The 27,425-nt window shown below is 38.8% G+C and overlaps 1 protein-coding gene across 5 annotated transcripts; it reads left to right on the top strand.

Annotated features, from left to right (window-relative positions):
- Nucleotides 1–28: 28 nt before the first annotated feature.
- Nucleotides 29–25,117, top strand: LOC133650898 (dixin-like). Of its 5 annotated transcripts, none has more exons than XM_062048647.1 (21): nucleotides 32–259; nucleotides 889–1,015; nucleotides 5,314–5,439; nucleotides 5,545–5,776; nucleotides 6,453–6,557; nucleotides 12,419–12,513; nucleotides 12,596–12,699; nucleotides 18,203–18,286; nucleotides 18,540–18,593; nucleotides 18,665–18,715; nucleotides 18,790–18,894; nucleotides 18,965–19,018; nucleotides 20,881–20,952; nucleotides 21,027–21,098; nucleotides 21,173–21,238; nucleotides 21,668–21,814; nucleotides 21,906–21,963; nucleotides 22,037–22,133; nucleotides 23,685–23,793; nucleotides 23,897–23,976; nucleotides 24,060–25,117. In XM_062048647.1, the coding sequence occupies exons 1-21, from the start codon at nucleotides 197–199 to the stop codon at nucleotides 24,067–24,069; spliced, it is 1,911 nt and encodes a 636-aa protein (XP_061904631.1). In that variant the 5' UTR covers nucleotides 32–196; the 3' UTR covers nucleotides 24,070–25,117. The 5 variants fall into 5 exon arrangements, 4 of the variants coding, with proteins under 4 accessions (XP_061904631.1, XP_061904632.1, XP_061904630.1 ...); XM_062048648.1 differs by having other exon boundaries at nucleotides 33–259; nucleotides 886–1,015; nucleotides 12,425–12,513; XM_062048646.1 differs by having other exon boundaries at nucleotides 33–259; nucleotides 886–1,015.
- Nucleotides 25,118–27,425: the final 2,308 nt, after the last annotated feature.

Here is a 27,425-nt window from a genome sequence, read left to right as displayed (position 1 = left end):
GAAGCATTCACTTGACTCCGGTGTCGGCGCTTGACTAACGGCAGTCGCTTCCTTCTCCCGTCCATCAAATGATGTTTTGACGTTTTGAAATCTGCCGCCGAGTTTGATTAGCTTACCTTGATACTCACAGACGAGCACCATGAGACAACATTACAGTTGTTAGCCGGCTGGCTTCCATTGGTCGTCCAGTGAAAAGATGATCGCCTCACTTTCTCGAGGAAATTTGCTGGATGAAGTGCTGCACGGAGGCTTCAACGAGGTAGTTATTCGCTTCCTCTTTTTATTATGTTTCGCTATAGAAAATCACAGATACAATTGTCGGCGAAGATAAAAAACCGGAATGAGACAGCTAAATGTGATAGCAATGTATGTTGTATATAAAGGTATAACAAAGCTAACCGCAACTGGACATGCACCTTAGCTAGCTTGTTTTCAAACATGAACTTGGCTTAAGTAGTTTGTTTTATTTGGATTTCGGTCGCTAAATAAGACAACAAATAAGTTTAACCAAACACATTAAGTAATAAATGTACACTGTTAATATACTAAATCTGATGGTGAATGAGTGGGTCTGTGACTGTGTATCCTGGACAACGGTAGGTCACGTGACTGGATAGGCGTCGTAAAAGATGGAATGAACATCCTCAGACATGTACTACCAATACAATATACTAGTAATATTGACTATACAGCCTCGAAATGTTCTATTTCACTGAATATTAGTTGTTGGGATGCAAGTGGGCTGATCCGGCCTCAATCCCCCTTTGTCCCTGCATACTAAACAAAGGGGTTGGTTTGTTTTGCATTGTCTCAGCTTTTTGTGTACAATTCTTGACTAAAATTGTTTAAAAATTTATGTTTACGTGTGTTTTTTGATAATTCCAGCAGCAACTGGCCACCTATGTTTCCTGGGTGAACTCACAGTTGAAGAGGAAACCTGGACTGAGGCCCATCACTGACCTCAGACAAGATCTGCAGGATGGAGTTGTTCTCATACAACTAATAGAGATAGTTGGTAAGCAAATATACATTTTATCATATGTTGCATTAGGTTTATTGGTCTGTGCTGATGGATAAAACAAGTTAAATGCTAATTTTAGGATTTGATTTGTGAAAATGCAAATGTAATGTACTTGCAAAGATTCCCCCATTAGGTATACATAAACATTATACAGGTATATAATAGAAGAACATTATTGAAAGAATAATGTTGCAAACTAAGATGGTTGTAATATGTATTTATTAACGTGTATGTATTTTGCAGTGTGTTGCTACTGTTCCTCACCGAACCTTTTTTTATGGAGGTTAATTTGTGTCTTTACAACAGACGTTTTTTCGGACACTCAATTTATGTACTGATAACTGAATTTTTTGCGTTTGAATTTTGTGAACACATTTTTTTTTTCGACAATTTAATTGAATAAAAATTGTGTATCTAAAATTTCAGATTGTTGAAATACAGTGTATTTATTGTAAGTACCCGTGTCACATATCTGCAAACTTAATTGACACCTCATTGGCTGCTAATGAGACAGGATCGATTGCTTCATCCCTATTTACCGGAAGTGTGTCTTGAGTTTTGACGCAAGAAATATTTATGCACTGAATTTTTTTTACACTGAATGTTATACACACTGAATTCCAAAAAACTGAATATTAAAAACACATTTTTATTGAATGAAATTGTTAGCTTAATTTTATGTGAAAAAAAAACAGTTCACAAAATTCAAACACAAAAAAGTCAGTTACATAAATATATTGTCCAAAAAAAGCTTTTGTAATAAAGACACAAATTAACTTCCATAGTTTTTACATAAAGAGGCTGTTTGCAACTTTTACGCACCCAGTACTTTCTTCAGTTGACTAGATACATTCACCCCTGCCGCTATTTGAAGAACTGCAGTAAACTATAATTGTAATTGTTTGTAGACATCCATCCATCCATTTTCTACCTCTTGTCCCTTTCGGGGTCATGGGGGGTGCTGAAACCTATCTCAGCTGCAAGTTAAATTGCCAAGAGTAAGCCTACAACCTCCAATGACCAACAGGGGGCGACTGTACACTTGCAAAAATAAGTCCAACTGTCCTAAATTAAGTACATTTTATTGATAAAGTGTTTTTCACAGATATAATCACAAAGCTCTGTACAAAACATAGGTGAAGTAAAACAAAAATTCAATTAAAACAACAGGGGCAACATCATAAAAAACATAAAAAGTGGATTAAAAATGATAGTTAAAAGGTGCATTAACTAAAAGCTTTACTAAAAAGAGAAGTTTTCAAATGTTTCTTAAAAGTGTCAACACAGACAACATCACAGAGGGACTGGTGCAAGTTGTTCCAGAGTCTGGAAGCTATAGCCTGCAATGCCCGGTTTCCACTGGTTTTAAAATGAGTTTTGGGGATCTTTAGAAGACCCTGGCCTGAAGACCAGAGGCTGCGCCCTGAAGAGTAGGGGCATAATAAGTCAGTGATGTACTGAGGGGCCCCACCATGCAACGCACGGAAAGTCAGGACTAGAATCTTAAACTCAATGCGGAATTTGACTGGAAGCCAATGAAGACTGGATAAAATGGGGGTGATATGGGCTGTTCTGGGTGCACTGGTCAAAAGTCTGGCAGCTGCATTTTGTACCGTCTGAAGTTTTTTTAGCGTTGACTTCTTGAACAGAGTGAAAAGAGAATTGCAATAGTCAATGCGAGATGAAATGAACGCGTGAATGATCATTTCGAGATCTAATTTTGACATCAAATTTCTCACTTTACAAATATTTCTGAGGTGATGAAAACTGTTTTTGGTCAGTTGACGACAGTGACCCTCCAAAGACATTAAGTGATCAAACACAACCCCAAGGTTTCTGAGGCTGCTTTTAGCAGATGCACCCAGAGCACCAAGGGAGTTCTTGATCAGGATGATCTTTTTACCGGGAGCAATTATCAGAGTTTCCGTTTTGTTAGAATTTATCTGGAGGAAATTTGAGGACAACCAGTTTTTGATACAGGATACGCATTCCAAGAACTCAGATAAAATGTGAAACTCTGAATCATTGAAGGAGTATAACAGTTGAATATCATCCGCATAGAAATGATAAGAAACATTTTTGACACTACTGGTCAACCTCCCAAGTGGCATCAGATACAACAAAAATAAAACAGGTCCCAGAACAGAACCCTGGGCCACACCACATGACAGGTTAGACACATTGGACATTACATCATTAAAAGCAACATTAAAAGTTATTCCATTTATATAAGAAGTAAACCACTGGAAAACAGCACCAGAAAACCCCATCTCAGATTTGAGGTGATCTATCAGTATACTGTGATCCACAGTATCAAAGGCAAATGTCAAATCGAGTAAAACCAAAACTGTGTAGCGACCAGAGTCAGCGGCCATCATCACGTCTCTGGAAACTTTCAAAAGAGCAGTTTCGGTGGAATTAAATGACCAAGCCAGATAGGTATTTGTCATAAAAATCATGACGTTCCAAAAATGAAGTTAGCTGCTTAGCTACCACTTTTTCAATTATTTTTGACATGAAGGGAAGTTTTGATATGGGCCGGTAATTTATAGGCTCCACTGGATCAAGATTAGGTTTTTTAAGAATGAGATTTACCGCATGTTTAAAAAAGCTGGTAGGTCCTGGGTTTGATCCCGGGTTCGGGGTCTTTCTGTGTGGAGTTTGCATGTTCTCCCTGTGACTGTGTGGATTCCCCCGGGTACTCTGGCTTCCTCCCTCCTACAAAGACATACACCTGGGGATAGGTTGATTGGCAACACTAAATATTTGGCCCTAGTGTATGAATGTGAGTGTGAATGTTGTCTGTCTATCTGTGTTGTCCATGCGATGAGGGTGTACCCCGCCTTCCGCCCGAGTGCAGCTGGGATAGGCTCCAGCACCCCCGTGACCCCGAGAGGGACAAGCGGTAGAAAATGGATGGATGAATGTCTTAAAGTAAAATTAACTTATAGCCAACTTCATTAAGGGTCAAAGTTTTCCGTTGTGGTAATTAAATTACGAGCACTTCCATTTGAACATACTTTAAATATTCATTTACAGGAAAACTATTAATAAAACATGTCTTGAATTTCTGCATTGCCTTTAACATTTACAAAAATTCTGATGTAAGCCTAAGCACATTATTTCCACATGTTTGATAACCACAATTGAGATGGTGTTTTTTTTTCAGCTTTACAATACTTAGGTTAGAAATTTACAAAGCATTTGAGAAGACATATAAATACAATACTAAAATGCTAGTGATTAAACAACAACAAATTAACATAATTACAGTAACAGAAAAATATGTATCTCCATTATTTATATTATTATTAGTATTATCACTTTTTCAGCCATCAATAAAGAACAATAACAGTCACAATTATAACTTGACAACCACACTGTATCCATTACCCACCACATGTAAGAAATACCCCTATTTTAAAATAATTAAAACAAATTTATATAAGGAATCCAATATTTCAAGATGTGACTCATTATCTAATCTAAATGCAGTTTTTGTGGGGCGGCATGGCGCAGTGGGTAGAGCGGTCGTGCCACAAACCTGAGGGTTGCAGGTTCGCTCCCCGCCTCTTGACATCCAAATCGCTGCCGTTGTGTCCTTGGGCAGGACACTTCCCCCTTGGTGAATGAATGAATGATGACTGAATGATAGGTGGAGGTCGGAGGGGCCGTAGGCGCAAACTGGCAGCCTCGCTTCTGTCAGTATACCCCAGGGCAGCTGTGGCTACAAATGTAGCTTTCCACCACCAGGTGTGAATGAATGATGGGTTCCCACTTCTCTGTGAGCGCTTTGAGTATCTAACAATAGAAAAGTGCGATATAAAATCTAATCCATTATTATTATTATTATTTTCTACTGATATCATCTCAATAGCATGTACTTTAACTAATCGTATAGCTTCAAATAGTGGCCTTTCAAATCAGCCCCTGGTATCTCTGCAGTTGAGTCAATAAATGTCCACAGAACTTTTGGGTGAGTGCAGTAAAAATGTTTTTAACCAAATATTCGTAATGCTTCATAGGCAGATTGCAGTTAAATTCATAGGTACATTTATGAATTGGAACAACTGCCAAGGATATATCTGCATTTTTGTCCCAAATGACCACTAGGGGGCAACTGCATACTTGCAATTGATTTATTGCTACAGATACCAGTTGTATAAATACAAAGTTAAAACTGTGCTGATGAGAATATGTAGTGAATATTGCATTCTAATCTGTTGCATCCTGTTATTGTTTCGTATATAAATGTTTTTCTCCCCCCCCTCAATCTTTTTTCTATCTGACAGCCGGGGAGCTGCTTAATGGTGTTTACTTGGCTCCTCAGAGCAAAGACGAAAGCAGGAAGAATGTGGAGCAAGTGTTGCAGTTCATTTCCTCCAGACACATACGCATGCCGCACATCTCAGCAAGAGGTCCGTAATTTTTGAGCCATCTAAAAATATATTACTTCACTGTAATGTAAACATACTGTAGGATGTTGCAAACATTGTTCATACATTCACATGTTCTTTCTGCAGACATTGTCGAAGGTAACCTGAAACCAGTAATGAGGGTTATTCTGGCACTGGCTGCCCACTTCAAGCCCTCAGCCAATCACAGGGGTGCTTCAGGAAGTGGGCGGGGCTTGACAGCAGGTCCATCCAGCCACAACCCCTTGTCCACTGTGGCGCTTGCACAAGGTGCTGCTGCTGCGCTGGCATCAGCTCGATATGACGCCTCACTTCCTGCAGGCGCCTCACGCATTCACAGGTACAGTGGTTGCCAGTATTACAAATCAGATGTATTGTTACATTAAAAATATTGTGTTTTTGTTGCCCTCTGTTGTAAAACGGCACTGCATTCTACTGAGAGGCAAATTATTTGCCACTTGCCAAGATTTAACATTTATTTCTACAAATTCCCTTAGTTTTTTACTTACTCCCTATTTACTTATTTTTAGCCATTGACTTTACATCATAGTCTTTATCATGAATAATAATATTTAGTATATTCTAATTTAAACATTTTAAAATTGAGAAAATAACTATTCAAATAAGCTATTTCGGTTTCCCCACATAGAAAATCTTGTTTAAAGATTTTGCAACATCTCGAGGATGCTTAATTTTAAGAATTGCAAGTTGAATAATGCTCATTTTCAGAATAAAATACTTATCTCTGGCATAAAAGTCCTGCTAATTTTTAGATATACAAATCTCAATTTAGGATGTATTGTCAAGTAAAATTAACTAGCTTCATGGACAGATAATTTCACTAGTTTTTAGTATTGTTTTACCTAAAATCTAGTCTTTTTATCTTATATTTTGTCAGCTCTTTTTTGCAGTGTAATATTTTGGTTATCCTAATTAGCTGATAATATTAGAAACAGAGCAGAGCTTTTTTACTGTAGGCTACAAGCACAATAATGCACATTATTAAATATTTTCAGTGGCTGGAGGTCTGAAGTAGAGAAGAGTGTTTGTGTTCGTGCATTGGTGAAGCAGTATGAGAGGGGAACCCCAGAAGAGCAGGACAACAACGCACAAACAACTTGGTAATTTAAAATCTTTCATTTTAATTATGACCTCAAAGCTTACTTAATGTGGTGATTCAATTTCAAAAGCACACACAATAAACATTTGTATGTGCAACAACCCATTTGAACACCTTGGAGACTTTTTGCTTCTAATTTGTCAACATATGTTTGCAGATGAATTTAGGTTTTAATCTTTTTATCACTCTCTGAGCATTTTAAATTGCAGATTGGATTAATTAGGACATCAAAACTTCAGCGCTTGACTTGCCTGCAGCACTCTGTTAAATGCTGCTTGTAAAAGTGCAAATCTGCTTACCGAGAGACACAAATAGCGCTCATTTACTGATTTAGTGCTGCAATGTAGCACTAACGTTTCCTCTTGTAAACATTTATGTGATGCTGATTTGCAAGTTTTCCAACATGTTTAACATCCATACAGATGTAAAACAAAGTTCATGAAACTAAATACGAATACAATAGAAAAAAATACTTAGCATTTGAAGATGCCTGACAGACACAACGGCAAGCAAGGGCGTAAGAATGAGTTTACCATTGGGGGCGGCCGGGTACACATATCGAAAGCCTGACAGATAAATATAACCTAACCCAAAACCTAACATAAGAGTGGAAATAATTACATTTTTTAAATGCATCTTTAAAAAAATCAATTCAACATCAGTCCACACTTGTTTTCCTTTCTTTTCTTTTTTTTTAGTCAGTATAAATTTTAATGATAATGATCTTATCTCTCACACTCGTAAAGCTCTCCCTTGTACTCATAACTTTTCCCTGACTATTACAGTTCCTCTCATTGTTGAAATTGTTGAAATATTTTTTAAATACTTTTAAGCCTGTCGTCTTCAAATAGCCAAAGATTCATTCAACAATTCGAATCGGAGGGCTGTGATTCGACTATCAACCTCACAGTCGAATTGTCTGATATTAAACCTCCCTCTCCGGGGGGGCCTCCACGTACAGCAGGTGTGTTCAGAGATAAATTGATTGCGTTCATCATCATGCTTTCTTTAAATATTAGAACAATAGACAAATTGATTTTAGAGAGTAAGAAATAAGTATTTGTTTCACTTGTCACTCCAACTTTCTCAGAGAGGTAGCTGCTTCCTGGTGTGACGTTACATCTCTAAAATCAGCTTGCATGTTTTGGCCTCCCAACATTTCTTATATAAAATCTATGTGTCTACAAACAAGAATATTTTACCAATAATGTTGGGAGGATGTTTCTACTGTACATGGGGGTACATGATTGAGGTTTGTCAGGACACTACGCAGTCAGACACGGAGCTTGCCGTGACATCACGTGCCTCTGGTTGGCCAAATTCTGATGTCGAACCCGGTGTAACTCGGCCCGGAGGTGTAGATCTCCTCTCTAAAAAGTTCATGATCCTTGCGCAGTTTCAAGTATTGAAACTTTGTTACAACTTTTACCGGTACTTTTTCAATTTAGTCAAGTTTGATGTCCTCTTGGTGCTGCACGCCAGAGCAAAGGACCTCACAAACTGTGGTTTAGCCTTTGTTCAGGGTGGGAAAAGTTGCAATTAAGATCTTGGTTTCGTTCACTTTAATGAAAGACTGTATTTCTCTGGAATATTCACATAAGTGCAAGATCACATCCATGTGACATTACTGAGTGACCATTCAGTATACACTACTAGATATCGCATCTGTTTATCTCTCTTAAAAAACACCACAAATTCGATTATTTGACTGATCGTTGACATTGGGCAAAATCTAACAAATCAGACTCAATTATGAAAATCTTTAGTGGAAGACAGCCATACTTATTTCACTAATTAATTTATAACCTCACCTGAGCTTTCTTTTTTCAGTCTCTCCACTTTTTATTGTTTCAACTGCCTCACTACTCTCTGTATGTTATCACCCTCCTGATAAGAAATATTAAACTAAAGACGTAATATAATGTCCTACATGATGAAAAACGGTCAAGTATGATTAGGTGTTGTGTTAAAAAAAAATCAAGTTTTGACATAATGTTGGAACTGTTCGGAATGCTCTTTGTAGCAGAGGTTGTGACCTCAAAAGGCAGGAGACATAAGGCAGGGTGCGGGCAAAAAAAGTATTTAATGCCCAAAAGTCCAACAGGGAGTGCAACGGGGATATGCATAAAGCAAGCACAGGGACACCGTGCAAGAAAAATAACTGAAGAGCGCTATAAAGAACGAAATGCAAAATATGAAGTCAAAAAATTACCCCTAAGGGACGGATTGTAGACATCCTAGAAACCCCCAAAAACACAAGTCCAAAGTTTCGGGAGAGTGGAAGGAGGAGTTGCTGGCGGATCGCCAGACCAACTGTCCCGAAGCCACCGGGGCCCACTGGAGAGGAGGGTGGCAGAGGGGGCATCAAAGCTGGAGCAGGTTTGGCCTCGACAGACTTTGCAGCTGAAGCGAGCTTGACTAGAGTAAGCGTCGAAGTTGGAGCGAGCTTGGCTGAATTGGGCGTGGAAGCTGGAGCAAGCTTGGTTCCACGAAGTTGTTCCTCCATTTCCAGCTCAATCAACACCTTCCGGTACCACTTATCCATCTACACCGCGCTGTACTTCTCTGGAGAGTTTCTGGTAGATTGCAATGCTGGAGCTGGAAGTGGAGCTGAAGCACGAGCTGATGAAGAAGCGAAAGGCGACCACAAGCCCCCCCCTCAAGGAGCGGATTCCAGATGCTGTATGGAGCTTGAGGGAGGAACTGTTGACCCGCGACCTTTGCGGGGGAAGACGCTAAGGGTGGGTGGGTCTTGGGAAGCCACAGTGGGCGGGGGCCGGGCCTTGGAGAATCTGGTTGCTAGAACCAGACCAGGAAAAGCAAGGGTTGTGGAAAACTGGAGCGGGTGAGGTAGGAGTAGTTTAAACCCTGGCCCACTGTGGTAGACTGGCTGTTGCAGTCAAAGAAAAATTGTCCCAACAGGGCACATCATGTGGGCGAGCCTCCTCATGTGTCTGCTGCTTGCGGCGAGTACTGTGTCCCCCTGCGCGCTTCTGGTCCCGGCGGCGTTCCCTAATGGACATGAGAAGATTTTGAGCCAAGGCTGCGCTGAGTGATAGCCCAAGCAGCGCTGCTTAGCAGCGTACACTGATTCCAGGTGGGCATTTATCAAACCGATATTTGTTGGTGGGCACATTCTGTTAGGAATTCTCTTTGCAGGCATGGGATTTTTCCGTCTATAGTCGGAAATCCGTCTTTTTTATCTCTGTAAAAATATTAAAAAATAGTTTCCGTTTTTTCTTACAATGTGTGTTAAAATCTTGATCCGTCTCTTTGCCCTACCTGATAACAACTACGGTTTTCCCGTAATAAGTACGGTTTTTGATATTCCAGTGGTAATAACTACGTTTTGCTACTCAAAATGATTAACTTTAAAATCAAAGCTACGTAGCGAAGCAACTTCACGGGCAGGGGACAACATATACGGGAAACATCAATGATGATTGGTTGGTTTACCTATAAGAAAATTCATGATGTTTGGTTGGTTGGTTTACTATGATGAGTCACGATTGGTTAAGATTAGGGCAAAAAATTACGGACAGGCCAATCAGAGGCCAGATAGGGTGGGTCATCGAACCAGGAAGAGAAATCACTACAGACGCGCACATCCCAAATGAAGACGAGAGTCGGAGAAGAAAAGAAGGAATATTCAATTCAAATCGATTTACATATTAAAAAAACTAGTAGAAGATGGCAGAGGGATTCTCTTCCTTAGATTTTTCTTTTAGCCATGTAGACGACGTCCAGGAAACCCACAATGCGTCTACTTGGCCACATTTGGACAAATGTATGCGTCTGGATAAAACAATGCCCAAAACATTAATTTTAGTTGTTAACCATGTACGCCCAAATCAAAACTGATCTCGACATGGAAGACGTGGAATACACATTTAAGAACACACATTATTGTGGCAGACGTGATGACTTTTGCTACAGTATAGCCTGTCTAAATGCTACATTTCATTAATTTAAATTTCATTGGTGTCTGAGATAGGCTCCAGCGACCCCCCGCGACCCCGAAAGGGACAAGCGATAGAAAATGGATGGATGGATGGGGTTTTAGAACAAGACAGTAGCCATTGTTCATTATTTCACACATAAGCCGCAGGTAAGGAGGGAAAGAGAGCAAAGCTGGGGAAAACGGGATACAAACAAAACAGGAAGTGGAACCAAAAAAAGAGCATACAACTGGAAAAGAAGCCAAAAACACAGGAAACACACCCAAAAACTAAAGCAAAGAATGGCCTGGCGTAACAGGTTATAACAGGAACGAAAAAGGTATCAAATCATATAATGAATTAGTGACCATCCCAAGATTCAAATGACTTAACTCAAAAGATGAGGTTTCTAAATATTAATACAAACTGACGGCAAGACATTATAAACAAGCCATATTTATGTCAACGTTTCCTACACATCGTTTTGCAGATCGTCTCTCAATTATTTCCCTTGGAGTCTGAGCCACTGAGTGAAGGGACAGGCCAGTGACTTAATGCAGTGTTCACTTTCAAAATGAAAGCATGAGAGTTGACAATTTAAAAATCAAAAATGTTTTTGCTCCAATAAATAATTTTCTGCCAAATATCCTCCTGGTTCCTAGAAAATTGGAAGGGTTTTGCTGATTAATATACTGTAACTTGGGGGTGTTTTATAGATATTTTGTGAAGTTTTGGAAGCGTTATGGTTGTTTTGTCAGTACTGTATGTACTGTTTAAGTAGTCATGGTTTTCCCTAAAATGATGGTTGAACTTGATGGTTGAACACCTCTTATATTTTAGTAACCATTATTATTATAGCATGTCTTCTCAAGGGACCAAACTATAGACACGGACCTTTAAGAGTAGTCAGTATCCACTGAAAATAACTCCACACACAGCTTGTAGTGTCTAAATAGCTGGCAACACATTGTGTGAGTCTGGCCTACAGTCAAGCATGGTGTCTGTAGCATTATGATTCATGAATGGCCTAAGGCTGCATGAGTGCTGCTGACAGTGGGTAGCTGCAGTTTGTTGAGTGAAACACGAATTCCAACATGCACTGTGACATTCTCAAGCAGTGCGTGATCCCCTACCTCAGGAAAACCAGGCAGCATGGCAGTTTTTTGGCATGATAAGAACTTACCAACTTTTGCCTGTGGTAAATCTGATAATATGCCATCTTGAATATCTACTTTTCCACACCCGGTGAACAGTAGACTGCATTCTCTGACTTATTTAAGATTGTGTCCTGCCCGATAAAGCATATGACATGTTCATAACGTACCCAAGGAGCGCACTTGTGTACAAAGGCAGATGATACAAAAAAGAACTAACCAGCCATTATCCTTTCCAGTCACATGCTGTTAGCCCATGATTATTTTTACATTCGCGTCATACTACGAGGTGTGATAAATATTAGGATTACCTAGCCCTTGATGAATATGATACACAGAGTTTCAACAACAACAATAATAAACATTGTTTACAAATTTAATACATCTTTAACTCACCGTTACTATCTTTGCAATAAAGGTAGGATGTTGAATACAGCTCTTCTATTGGATTTTATTAGATTGTGCAGGTATAACAAAAGTTATGTGTAGCAGCAGTTAAGACATCAATGCTTTAGCAGGATATGCTGTAGCAACACATGGCCAGCTAGCTTAGAGGCAGAGGGCGTGTGTGTCTGAGTTGAGGGAAAAGGACAAACTATCATGAGTGCGATGGAACACAGCACACATCAAAGAGTCTGGAGTGCATGATGGGGGCGACGCAGATTAAATGGTAAGAGCTGACAATCTATACTGCTTGTATTTTGGTGTCCTTTTGCTTTTTTCTAAAGAACAAATATAAGTAAACTAACCATGCTTTTTTCCCTTTCGAGTCTCAGCTCAACAAGTCCGGTACCATCTCCAAGAGCCCTACCCAGCAGTCCGGCAGAGACACAGCAAGAAGATCACACACAATCTGAGGGCAGAGGTGAGGTCTACTTTTAGCATCAACATGGGTATATTGAGATTTGTGCATCTATAGGACAATGCTTGTGTATCTTTGTGGGCAGCATCAGTAGATTCATCTGTAGCGGAGACAACATGGGAGGATTCCATCAGTGAAACTTTGGAGAAGGATGTGGAAGAGACGCGTAAAATGGTTTGCGCTTTGCAGGTACACAATGTGTTTTACCTTCAATTTGTGTTTGAACTGCAATTAATTGCAAATGAATTATTGACACAACATGTTCTTTGTATAGAAAAAGTTTACTGTTTGTTTTTTTGTGGCCTTTATAGTCTTTCAGTGGTTTTAATTACAGTTACTATGACTGATACTCTGTTTTATCAACATTAGCACAACATGCGGGTCTGCCGAGCAGAGACAGTATCTGCAAAACTGAATTTAAAGGCCTACTGAAACCCACTACTACCGACCACGCAGTCTGATAGTTTATACATCAATGATGAAATCTTAACATTGCAACTCATGCCAATACGGCCGGGTTAACTTATAAAGTGCAATTTTAAATTTCCCGCGAAATATCCGGCTGAAAACGTCTCGGTATGATGACGTTTGCGCGTGACGTCACGGATTGAAGCAGACATTTTGGAATAGCACGGTGGCCAGCTTAAGTCGTCTGTTTTCACCACATAATTCCACAGTATTCTGGACATCTGTGTTGGTGAATCTTTTGCAATTTGTTTAATGGACAATGAAGACAGCAAAGAAGAAAGCTGTAGGTGCGATCGGTGTATTAGCGGCTGGCTACAGCAACACAACCAGGAGGACTTTGAGTTGGATAGCAGACGCGCTATCCGACGCTAGCCGCCGACCGCACCGATGATCGGGTGAAGTCCTTCGTCGCGCCGTCGATCGCTGGAACGCAGGTGAGCACGGGTGGTGATGAGCAGATGAGGGCTGGCGTAGGTGAAGAACTAATGTTTTTAGCATAGCTCTGTCGAGGTCCCGCAGCTAAGTTAGCTTTAATGGCGTCGTTAGCAACAGCATTGCTAGGCTTCGCCAGGCTGGACAGCATTAACCGTGTGGTTACAGGTCCAGGGTTTGGTTCGGTGTCTCCTGATAGTAGAAGTAATAATAGTATTGTTGATCATCTGTCTATCCTTGCAGTCAGGGGCATGTTTCTTCTGTTTCTATGTTTCTATCCACAGTTAAGCACGATGCTATCACGTTAGCTCCGAAGCTAAAGTGCTTCACCGATGTATTGTCGTGGAGATAAAAGTCACTGTGAATGTCCATTTTGCGTTCTCGACTCTCATTTTCAAGAGGATATAGTATCCGAGGTGGTTTAAAATACAAATCCGTGATCCACAATAGAAAAAGGAGAAAGTGTGGAATCCAATGAGCCCTTGTACCTAAGTTACGGTCAGAGCGAAAAAAGATACACCCTGGCATCCTGCACTGCACTCTAATCCTTCACTGTCACTTTCCTCATCCACGAATCTTTCATCCTCGCTCAAATTAATGGGGTAATCGTCCCTTTCTCGGTCCGAATCGTTCTCGCTGCTGGTGTAAACTATGTGCAGATGTGAGGAGCTCTTCAACCTGTGACGTCACGCTACTTCTGGTACAGGCAAGGCTTTTTTTATCAGCGACCAAAAGTTGCGAACTTTATCGTCGATGTTCTCTACTAAATCCTTTCAGCAAAAATATGGCAATATCGCGAAATGATCAAGTATGACACATAGAATGGATCTGCTATCCCCGTTTAAATAAGAAAATCTCATTTCAGTAGGCCTTTAACTGAGTTTTAAAAGCTACAGGATAAAGTTTAGAGCATTCCAGAGAAAAAAACTGTTAACAATTTTTACAAAGAACAATCTGATGCCTGCTGAGAAGAAGGGAGAGTGACTCGCTGGAGGGGGAGAATGGAAGTTAGCGAGGAGTAAGCAGAAAAGGGTTTTTTTCCAAGTGTGGCACAGCAAGCCTCTCTTCTCCCTCAAAATATTTTTTCTTGCACATACAGGGTTTTGCCCAAAAATCAATTTATTTGAATGTAGGTTTGAAACATGTTTTTCCTCAAGTTCCTGTGCCACACTTTGAAAAGTCTTGCGTTAGTAAGAAGTTATTTCATTCGGGAAAAAGTACTGCGCAAAAATATAATGATGCAATATGTTCGGAATAATATAATACAGAATAATATTTACTGTATTATTTTTGTAATTCTACTGTAATTATTGAATTGAAAGTGTATTTAAGGGGTGTCATTTTTGTTTTTATTGAGGAGAGGGCATCTTTTAACTGTGAATATACACTATATGAATATAAAAAGTATACAAGTCTCTTTACACAATTTGCATAGGCTATTGTGTTTTATTATTATATTATTTACTAACAAAGTTATGCATAATTTGCTTTGAGAAAAGATGTCAAGGTGACTAGGAGATGTTTAAGTATTTATTTTTGGTAACCAAAAAATGTTGTACAATCAATTAATATTAAAGTTTAAAAAATATGAAATGGCATGCAGTTCATGTTGTCTGATAAAATTGAAAGAAATAAAATTGTGCTGTCAAATAGTTTTTTTTAGATAGATAGATAGATAGTACTTTATTGATTCCTTCAGGAGAGTTATCAGATTAAACACACTTTTCAATTTGGATTAATAATGATTACCGTAATAACAGATGACCGCCTTACCCTTAAAGGTCCTGCATGTCTGGCTCAAAATGTAATTTTTTAAAGCCAAAGAAAACTAAAGAAACACCACAACCTAACATATTAGAGGTTTAAAAGAACAGATGTAAAAATATAAATATTAATTTTTTTTACAATTACAAATTGAATCGAATAAAAATTATAATTGTTCTGAATAAGATGAATAGCGTTCATGGCTGTCAATCATGTCTGTCTCATACTCACACACATATATAAGCAGCAACCAAGACAAACAACTAGACAAAGAGATAAAATAAAACTACAGTAAATATTGAATTTCCTTTTAAGCGGGGGAGAGATCTTCGAGAACAAAATGATATACAAACGGATGCAGTGAGCACTGCAGGGAGCAGGTTGGGATATAATGCAACACATTCAAAGGTTGCCGCCATCTAGGACTACGTTTACACTGCAGGCCAAAGTGGACAAAATCCGATTTTTTCAAACTAACTGTTGTTTCATTTCAATTAAAACGTGATCTTTATCAGACCAGTATAAACACACACAGGCTCCAATGTGACCCTCGTGTGGCCTCAACGTCACTGGTATGCACAGTTTGATAAAGTGACAACAAAGGAAGTTGAGCGGATTCTGTAAATAAACAAGGAAGTCGCTATAAGAAAACATGGACGCCACAGATCAGTGTGTTAGTGGGTTTGTACTGTGGCTGTTGTGTAGAGGAAGTAGGCAGATGATGAAAAACAACTGCAGGAGGAGAAAGAAGAGAACTGCAAAAAGGAAAGTGATCGTGTTGCACACATGAATGACGTAGCTCAAATAAAGATGATGTAAAAGTCGCTAACTGGTCAGTTTATAAATGGATTCGGACTACCTCCTGATGTGGCTCAAATCTGATGTAAAAATATCAGTTTTAAAGCAATTAAAAAATATGTGATCTGTGTCTAAATCAGATCTGGTGTTTAGTGTAAACGGAGCCTTGGAAATAGGGATAATGTTTGAAAACAGGTTCTCCCGATACTTCGATAAGAAAAAAAACGATTCCATGGATTCGAATCCCTTTTTGAGAAGCGGTTCCCATTATCGAAGCCTTCCAAGTTAGAAGTCACGTGACCCATAGCAAACAGTACGTTTTATTAGATACCTGGTAATATCTACAATTAAGTAAATTAAAAACTTTGGCTGCTATATGAACAACATTTACTCATACCTTTCTGATGTTAGTATTTAAAATCTCCTAAGATGACCATGCATGTGTACCTAATGTCTTGGCTGTTATGCTCTCTACCAGGGGTGTCAAACTCGTTTTCACTGAGAACCACATCACAGTTATGGCTGCCCTCAGAGGGCCGCGTGTAACCGTGCAGAGTGTATGAATATACATGTATATGGATTCACCTCATGATATTATTATACAATTGCATATGCATTTGATTATTATATTTTTTTACATACACTGTGAAAAAAATCATTAGATTTTGCAGTAAAAACTGTCAGTTTAGTCGCCACAATTTTTCCGTAAAATGTATGGTGTTTTTCAATACTGTAAATGGAAAAACGGTTAAATTCTTCATAAGTCAAGCAGATATTTAATGTTATTGGGGTTTTTTTTGTTTTTTTTTAAACAAACAAAAAGTTTGAAATGTATGATAATGTTATATTATTTGTATAATTTTTTTGTTGATAATATCTAAGTTTAAAATATAAACAATTACATGTAATACATGTATTTTATTCTGTCAAAATGGAAAGAACAAATACATTTTGTAAGAAAAGATAACATAACTTATTCATGCATATTATTATTTAAAGGCTTTCGCTGGCCACATTAAAGGCCTACTGAAATGAGATTTTCTTATTTAAGCGGGGATAGCAGATCCATTCTATGTGTCATACTTGATCCTTTTGCGATATTGCTATATTTTTGCTGAAAGGATTTAGTAGAGAACATCGACGATAAAGTTCGCAACTTTTGGTCGCTGATAAAAAAAAGCCTTGCCTGTACCGGAGGTAGCGTGACGTCACAGGTTGAAGAGCTCCTCACATCTGCACATTGTTTTCAATCATGGACGCCAGCAGCGTGAGCGATTTGGACCGAGAAAGCGACGATTACCCTATTAATTTGAGCGAGGATGAAAGATTTGTGGATGAGGAAAGTGAAAGTGAAGGATTAGAGGGCAGTGGAAGCGATTCAGATAGGGAAGATGCTGTGAGAGGCGGGTGGGACCTGATATTCAGCTGGGAATGACTAAAACGGTAAATAAACACAAGACATATATATACTCTATTAGCCACAACACAACCAGGCTTATATTTAATATGCCACAAATGAATTGCGCATAACAAACACCTCCCCCCTCCCGTCCATATAACCCGCCAATACAACTCAAACACCCGCACAACACACTCAATCCCACAGCCCAAAGTACCGTTCACTTCCGCAAAGTTCATACAGCACATATATTTCCCCAAAGTTACGTACGTGACATGCATATGGCGGCACGCACGGACGGGCAAGCGATCAAATGTTTGGAAGAAAGCTGCATACTCATGGTAGCGCGTCTGCTATCCAACTCAAAATCCTCCTGGTTGTGTTGCTGTAGCCAGCCGCTAATTCACCGATCCCACCCACAGCTTTCTTCTTTGCTGTCTTCATTGTCCATTAAACAAATTGCAAAAGATTCACCAACACAGATGTCCAGAATACTGTGGAATTTTGCGATGAAAACAGAGCTGTTTGTATTGGGACACAATGGTGACGTCACGCGCAAACGTCATCATACCGAGACGTTTTCAGCCGGATATTTCCCTGGAAATTTAAAATTGCACTTTATAAGTTAACCCGGCCGTATTGGCATGTGTTGCAATGTTAAGATTTCATCATTGATATATAAACTATCAGACTGCGTGGTCGGTAGTAGTGGGTTTCAGTAGGCCTTTAAATGATGTGGTGGGCCAGACCGGGCCCCAGGGCCTCAAGTTTGACACTTGTATTCTATACAGTATTGCCACTTGACCATTTTATGTCCTTTTCGTCTTTAAGGCCCTGCTGCTACGTGGCTCTCTGCCAGAGGACGAGCAAGATCTGTCTTTGACTGCGGACGAAAGTCACCCTGAGCAGGAACTGGTACACATCCTCGCCTGCTGTCCATTTTACTTTTCTGTTGTCCTAATTTGATCCTATTTTCTGTCTGTCTCTCTTCTCGTTCTCGTCTCCTTTCGAACCCTAGCTCTTTGTGTGCCACATAGATCACATTTCTTTTTCTTGACACAATGTGTGTGTGTGTGTCTCTGCTGCTATGTGTGTGTGCGCTGGAGGGTGACTCAGATATCAGTTTCTGTGCATTCTCACACTCATTTCTTGTTGGCTCTTTTTCCAGGTAGTCATCCGCAGCCGTTTGGATCAGAGCATGGAAGAGGCTCGAGAACTGAAGGTATTTAATGTACTATATACATTTGTATTATCTAGATGTCATACTCTGATCAACACTTCATTTCTCTTTAGAGGGATTTGTTTCGCTGCAAGCAAGACATGAGAAACTTACAAGGAGTCAGAGTAAGATACATACAGACATTAGTAGTTGAATTACTTGTTGACCTGTTGTAAACAAACACTTGTTAATCATCCAGGAGGCCCAGCAGCAGAGACTGTGCACTCAGGAGGCATTGATCCTTCAGCTTAAGCAAGAACTTCTACGAGCCAGCATGACTAAAGATGAACTTAATAATCAAAAGGTAGATAATACACAATCAGCATGTTCATTTTACTTTTTGATTGTAAGTATCGCAATGCTGTTTTCCCAAGACCGAGCTGCAATGGAAACTGGAGGAATGTACTCGGCTGTGGAGTGACTGCAAGGTACGATTTTGAAAACCTTTTATTTACATGCAATATTTCCAACGGCCAGCAGGAACTAACATCACTGATATACCAGGGGTGTCAAACTGGTTTTCACTTAGGGCCACGTCACAGTTATAGCTGCCCTAAGAGAGGCCGCTTGTAACCGTGCATAATGTATCAATTTAATGTGTATGGATTCACCTCATGATATTATTATACAATTACCTATGCATTTGATTATTATATTTTCATATACACTGTAAAAAAGAATTTGTTTTTGCAGTGAAAACTGGCAGCTCAGTCACCACAATTTTACCGTAAAATTGGTGGTGGTTTTCACTGCATATTACTGTAAATGGAAAAACTGTAAAATTCTGACAAGTGTCATTTTCTTTACCGTAAAATATATTGTCATTTTTTCAGTGTTAAATTTGATGGTTAACTTGCTTTAAAATCATAGGTACAGCAAATATTTATTATTATTTTTATTTAACCAACACAAAGTTTGAAATATATGATGGTATTATATTCTTTGTATTGTTAGATAATATTGAAGTTGAAAAGATATACAATTGCATGCAAACATGTATATAACGTAATTTATTGATGCATATTATTTAAAGTTTTCCCAATGGGCTACATAAGAAACAAAAAATATTGTGGAAGCTGACCTAAATTATGCTTAATATCAATTCTATTTCTTTATAAAAACAGAAAAAACATTTTGGACAAGATGTGACTGGAAAAAGTAAATGTGATGATTAAGCAATGAAAAAAGCTTAGCAAAAACAAAATGTATTCACACTCAATTTCTCAAAACAACAGTAAGTAAAATGTGCATGTTCAAAAATGTAAGATAGCAGACTGACATATATTTACACAACCACAGCACTGGGTTGAGCAAAGCAAGGCACTGATCCAAACCTGTTTGTTTGTACAATGTGAGCAATCACATGAGTTAAACCAGGGGTCCCCAAACTACGGCCCGCGGGTCAGATAGTGGACGCTAGTGGCCCGTATCCAAGTTTTTCCCCAAGTTAGAAAAATAAAATAAAATAAATTAACATTTAAAAAGCTGGCTGCCAGCATTTGTAAACAGGCCCACAGAAGGTCTCAAAGATAGTATTGTCGACAATAAATTAGAACTATATCAAATGTGCAGCTGCTTGAAGAAGTGGATCTGTAACATTAGCTATTACTAACCATGAGTCTAAAATCTTATTCAGTGCATAGATTCAATATATAGTTACCATTCAGACAGCCTTTCCCAAAACCCATGGTCTAAATAATAAAAAAAACAACACAGAAAGTTATTATACAGTATGTGGTTTAAAACCATACAACTTGCCCACTGAATTATGTGGACATTATAAAAAATGTCTACGCACCACACAATTCAAAATACCAAACATTTAAATCTAGTACAAGGCATGATGGGTACATATGCAAAACACTCCCCACACTTTGACATGTTTGATGCATTTTAGCTGCCTGATATTTCTGATTGATTACAAAACTTTAAGGAGGTTGTCAGAGAAGTCAACAAGGTAGGAGGGGTTCACATACTCTGAATATCCAATGTTTTATCGTTTATACTTCATATTGTACTGATGGGCGTTGTCAATGTGTTGTTGTTCAGTCTGTTAACTAAATCTTGTTATATAATGCTTAAATAACTGTGTGTATATATATATATATATATATATATATATATATATATATATATATATATATATATATATATATATATATATATATATATATATATATATAGACTTAGCTGTCATTTTGTGTTGCAATTAAATGTGCCAAACATAAGCTTTGAAATTAGTCAGCTTTACCAAACTTGATCATTCTTTCTATTTCCACAATTTGTGAAGAGGGAAGTTGGACAGAAGGATAGACTTGTGCAACAACTCAAACAAAAGCTTGAAGAGAGCCAAAAACAGCAGGTATTTCTGTTTCTTTAAATATTCAGGGAACATTTGGTCCAGTTTATAGTCTCATCTTTTGTTATTTATGGCAGAATGAGTTGCAGAAACAGATGGACCACAGTAACAGTATGATGCAAGAACTAATGAATAGAGATCTTCAACAGGTGACATTAATTGTCCGTGCTCCTGTTTTGAATTTGAATTATTTCACACTTACTCGAGAAATTTTATCTTTCAGATTTCCCCACTCGCTGATAACAATGGCTACTATTACCTTGGAAACCCTTCTACCTCCATGTCAAGTGTAAGGGTTATGTTTTTTTAATGGTTTAACCCACATTTCTCAGGTTATGCTTTTTAGCCAGAGGGCCTGTTAGCATTATTTTATCTTCCTGAACAACGTTCACACACAAATTTAGTATTCTCTTACGTGCGACTTACGCAGACACTAAAACACCAAATTATGTATACAGAATTTGCAGAACATGTCACATAGAGTCTTAGAAAATAATCAGTACACTCACAGGTGTCAGCATTAGGTAGAACTATTCATTGGATGAGTTCAATGAAAGATTCATACAATAAAATGTGTTTTTCCAACCCCTCGTATGATACGCCACATTAATGATAAATACATTGTTCATTCAATAATGCTGTGACACTGTCAATCAAAACTGAGCCTTCTTTGTAAGGGTTATAAATTATTAAATAGTTTTTCTATGTTTTTTTGCAGGCAGAGGAGGTACAGCTGCTCCGAGATGCACTTAGAAGTTTGAGGAATGACTTCAGGGCCCACGACCCACAGCACCACACTTTAGACACCCTGGAGCAAGGCATCGTGTCACTCATAGACAGACTGCAAGATCATCAGTCACACAGGGTGGGTTAATTTTATGCATTTTTAAAGGGGTTAAAAAAAAGTGTGTTTTTGTCGTGGTTCTTATTCTTTAACATTTGTCTTCATATTGCAGGCAAGAGGGAAATCTCCCAGACGTAAAGGACTGAACAGTGACTCTGACTCTTGGCCAAGTAAGCTGTCCTCCTTAAAACATTCACACAAACTACAGGTATGTGTGAGTTATTTTTTTTTGTTTTATTGCAGACGTCTGTCAGTCTAAAAGCACCACCACCTTCTCCACTAAGATCCTCTATTTCACTGGGAGATCCCCCACACCTTGCATGATTAACATACCCAAAAAGTAGGAAGAGTTTGTAATGTCTGCATTATCTCAATATTTGGGGGATAATGAATTACAGAAAGGTAGGGCTGTCTTCAAGTACTTGAAGATTTGACGATTCGATTCAAGTGGTCTGATTTGACTATCGACCTCGCAGTCAAATCGTCTGATATTGAACCCCCCTCACCCCTCCTTGGGAAGAAGGCAAGGTAAGTACCTATTGAGGCCCCCCCCGTGTACAGCTGGTGTGTCAGGAGGGAAAATAATGTCTTCTTTAAATATTAGTAAAATGCTCTTGTGTATAGACAAATGGTTTTAGAGAGTAAGAAATAATTAATATCTGCTTTCAATTTTGGCTGTCACAAGAGAGCAATCGCTGCTTTGTCGTTGCTTCCTGGTGTGACGTCACATAAACAGCTGACTGTGTTTTGAACTCCCACATCTCAAATCTATTTGTCTGCACACAATACTATTTTACTAAAAGTGTTGGTAGGATGTTTGTACATGATCGAAGCTTGTCTGGACGCCGTGCTTTCAGACACAAACCTCGCTGTGCCATAGCGCGCCTCTTACAAGATATTTAATTTGTCATTTGGCTTAAATAGTACAACGAAATTTGTTTACAGTCAACTTGTCCAAAAAACAGAAATACAACATGAGGGCTGATTTTTGCCAAATGGGCTGCGCCCCGTAAAAGATGGGAAAGAGAAAGTCAAGATGAGGGAGAAAAAAAGCCACTCCCAAACTATGCTCCTGGATGCGATGAACTGCGGGACCAGGGAAAAATAATTCTCAGCGATCATAAGCACATAAGGACACATTAAGACATATAAACTCGAGACTTGCAATAGGACTGGGGGGTGTTGTAACATCGCAGGCAGCCAAAAAAGCGGTGCAGCTCCGTGGTCAGCGTACCGCACTGGAGGGTGAAGCGGCAAAGGCATGGGGTAAGGGTGTGTGGGTGTGTGGTTGAGTGTGTGCGTGTTTGTCCAAAAGCCTGGGACACACCCTTGTGCCTCATTTAGCAGAGTAACATCGCGATAAGACAGCTGGTTGCTATGGAGACATCGAGCTCTTGCCCTGCAGGTGTAGCGCTCCTTTTGGAAAGTGAATCTTTCACTAGTTCACATATGGAAACTTTGTAACGACTTATACTTCCTCTATTTAGTCAAGTTTGATGTAGACTTGGTGCCCCGCCAGAGCAAGAACATCACAACTGTGCTTCATCCTTTTTTTGAAGTGAAAAAAGTTGCAAACCAGGTCTTAGTTTTGTTTACTTTAATGAAAGACTATATTCCTTTTTATAATTATATTTCATCAACTTGGAATATACACATTTACGTGCTAGCGCACATCCATGTGATGTTACTGACAGCTTCTGACCAGTCATTATACACTACTACATATCATCATCTGTTTATTTCTCTTAAAAAAAACATTGATTGGACCATTGTCGACTCTGGGTAAAATCTAACAAATCAGACTCGACTATGAACATCCTTAGTTGAAGACAGCCCTACAGTAAGGTTGATATTTAGAATGAGAGTGCGATGATTGTCAACATTATTACAGGCTGGGAGAGGTGACTCTGAAAGATGTAAAGGCAGCTGTGGATCAGGAAGGAAACTTCAGGTACCACTTTAAGGCCCTGGACCCTGAATTTGGTACTGTAAAAGAAGAGGTAAGAGAAGAAAGTCACGAGTACAAAAGAGCAGAAGTTAGCAATAGAATTGTTAATTTGGAGCTGTGAATGCCGCTGCATCTCCCCGTGTGTGTGAGAGCAGGTTTTCTTAGATGGTGCCATTGTTCCTGGCTGGGAAGGCAAAATTGTGGCCTGGGTGGAGGAAGACCGCTGTGAAGAAAGGTGACAATATTTGCATGACCCTCCTAATAATCTTACCTTTGCTCTTGCTGTCTGATCTAAACTGTTTTATTTTACATGCTTAGACCTTCATAGTGAATAAACAACAGCTCAACTAGACAATTTGAGGATCTGATCTACTGGAATGTACTGGATTTGATCAGATCATATAGAAGTCAGTGCCTTGCCTCGATGTGCTTGATATTGCCAAGCCTTATCTAGATAAGACTAAAAACACCTACAAAACAAACGTTTAATAATGTTTACTCCTGCAAAGTGTCATTAAAAGTGTCATATGGCCTACTGTTTTTTATCCCATAGCATTAGGATTTGTCAGTATTATCGATAATAGCAGTGACATCACTTACATTATATTATCATTTTATGGAAATATTCTGCACACTTTTCTGTAAAAAGAAATACTGTAATGTCATGTTCATTAAAAACGTAGATGAACAGTGCTGTTCACTTTAGAATTGCTACAGACAAACACTGGACTTAGTAGTATCTAGTTTTGTAGTCTTTTTACACTATGCTGGTTTGTATATTTACATTTTTATGAGATTGAAATGCTACCTTTCATAATTATGCTGTGATATGAATTTGTGACATAGTAAGCATCTAGGACCTAGCTGAGTAATGAGCTATTCCTTATTTATTGTGTGTGTGTGTGTGTGTGTGTGTGTGTGTGTGTGTGTGTGTGTGTGTGTGTGTGTGTGTGTGTGTGTGTGTGTGTGTGTGTGTGTGTGTGTGTGTGTGTGTGTGTGTGTGTGTGTGTGTGTGTGTGTGTGCGTGCGTGCGTGCGTGCGTGCGTGCGTGCGTGCGTGCGTGCGTGCGTGCGTGCGTGCGTGCGTGCGTGCGTGCGTGCGTGTGCGTGCATGTGTGTGTGTGTTTGCATGCGCGTGTGCGCTCAGTTTTCTTGTTCAATGTCAGACCGACCACACACATGCTTTCCATTTGGGATTATTGTTTTACCCTTTCCTAACAAGCCAACAGAAATATGCATCATGTCAGGTTTTGTACTTTGTTGGACGCCACAACTGCCTGTAAAATGTACAGTTTGTTTATTTTTGTATATTCTATCCATGCAAACAATTAGTTTAGAAATAAGAGGATGGTCTATGTTTAATGTGTGATAGACTTGGACTGCAAAATAAAACCTAAAGATTGTTTGATTTCTGTGTTTGTTTGGATACATACATGTAGATGAGAACATGAGAGGCAACCGTTGTGGTAATTTAAAAGTTATGGAAAACATGATAAACACAATAAAAGAAAAATCCCTTTTTAAAAAAAGTATTATCAAAAGGTATTTCTATCTGAGAAAAACCTCACAGTTCGCTCAAATTTCAACATTGTAGCATTGCAAAGAAAACTAGCACTTAGCAAACAATTTAAACAAGATAAAATGTTCAGAAAAAAGTAAAAAAATAAAAAAGCAATAAAAATGTAGGTTGTTAAAGTTAAAGTACCACTGATAGTCACACACACACACTAGATGTGGTGAAATGACCCTCTGCATTTGACCCATCCCCTTGTTCCACCCCCTGGGAGGTGAGAGGAGCAGTGAGCAGCAGCGGTGACCGCGCTCGGGAGTCATTTTGGTGATTTAACCCCCAATTCCAACCCTTGATGCTGAGTGTCAAGCAGGGAGACCAATATTTTGTTATTATAGGCCAGGGGTGTCAAATTCCTTTTCATTAAGGGCCACATCACAGTTATGGCTGCCATCAGAGGGCCGCTTGTAACAGCGAGTAATATATGATTTTACCTATGCATTTGATTATTATAAATTTTTTACATACACTGTCAATTAAATAAGTAAAAAACTAACAACTCATTCACCAGAATTTTACTGTAAAATATAGTATTTTTGTTATAACCTATTACTGTAAATGGAAAAAACCTACCACTGTTTTTTTTACTTCTGGCAACTGAGCTGCCATTTTCGTTTTACCGTGAAAAATATGGTACTGTTTTTTACATTCACAGTAATACAATGTAAAAACAACAACCATAGATTTTATGGTATAAAACTGTTGGCTCAGTCGACAGAATTTCACCGTAAAAAACAGTGGTAGTTTTTTCCAATTTCCACTGTATTTACAATTTACATTTCCACTGTGTATTTGACCGTAAATTCTTTCGTCATTTTTATAGTGTACAATTTGATAACTTGCTTTGAAATCACAAGTCAAGAAAATATTGGAAATATTTATTTTTATTTTGACAAAAAATAGTTTTGAAAATATGTGTGGAGTTTGCATGTTGTCCGCGTGACTGCGTGGGTTCGCTCCGGGTACTCCAGCTTCCTCCCACCTCCAAAGACATGCACCCGGGGATAGGTTGATTGGCAACACTAAATTGGCCCTAGTGTGTGAATGTGAGTGTGAATGTTGTCTGTCTATCTGTGTTGGCCCTGTGATGAGGTGGCGACTTGTCCAGGGTGTACCCCGCCTTCCGCCCGAATGCAGCTAAGATAGGCTCCAGCACCCCCCGTCACCCCAAAAGGGACAAGCGGTAGAAAATGGATGGATGGATGGATAATATTTGTTACATTATTAGATAATATTACAGTTTAAAAGGTATGCAATTTCATGCAGTATTGATTGATTGATTGAAACTTTTATTAGTAGATTGCACAGTGCAGTACATATTCCATACAATTGACCACTAAATGGTAACACCCGAATAAGTTTTTCAACTTGTTTAAGTTGGGGTCCACTTAAATTGATTCATGATACAGATATATACTATTTTCATAATACAGTCATCACACAATATAATAATCAGAGTATATACAATGAATTATTTACATTATTTACAATCTGGGGTGGGATATGGAGGGGGGGGGGGTTAGGATTGGTTGGTATAAACACTTCAGTCATCAACAATTGCATCATCAGAGAAATGGACATTGGAACAGTGTAGAACTGACTTGGTAGGATATGTACAGCAGGTAGTGGACACAGAGAGAGAGATCAGAAAGTATAAGAAAAAGTGTCTACATTTGATTATTTACATTTGATTATTTTCAATCCGAAGAGGTATGATGTGGAAGGGAGGGTGCATGTTAGTTTAGGGTTGAAGTTGCCTGGAGGTGTTCTTTTAGTGCGGTTTTGAAGGAGGATAGAGATGCCATTTCTTTTACACCTGTTGGGAGCGCATTCCACATTGATGTGGCATAGAAAGAGAATGAGTTAAGACCTTTGTTAACTCATTCTCTTTCTATGCCACATTAATGTGGAATGCGCTCCCAACAGGTGTAAAAGAAAGTACATACATACTTTTCTGTCTTAATGGAAAGAACGAATATATTTAGTAAGCAAATATAAAGAATGTCTATGAATGTTCTCATTCATAAAGGTCATTGTAATCTCAGGGCATTCAATCGATCCCAACCGGACTGTTTGGTTTGTCTTAGAAGATGTTTCACCTCGCATCCGAGTAGG

The sequence above is a fragment of the Entelurus aequoreus genome, linkage group LG05 (assembly GCF_033978785.1).
Source record: "Entelurus aequoreus isolate RoL-2023_Sb linkage group LG05, RoL_Eaeq_v1.1, whole genome shotgun sequence".
NCBI classification, from domain to species: domain Eukaryota; kingdom Metazoa; phylum Chordata; class Actinopteri; order Syngnathiformes; family Syngnathidae; genus Entelurus; species Entelurus aequoreus.
This window is presented reverse-complemented; position numbering and strand designations above follow the sequence as displayed.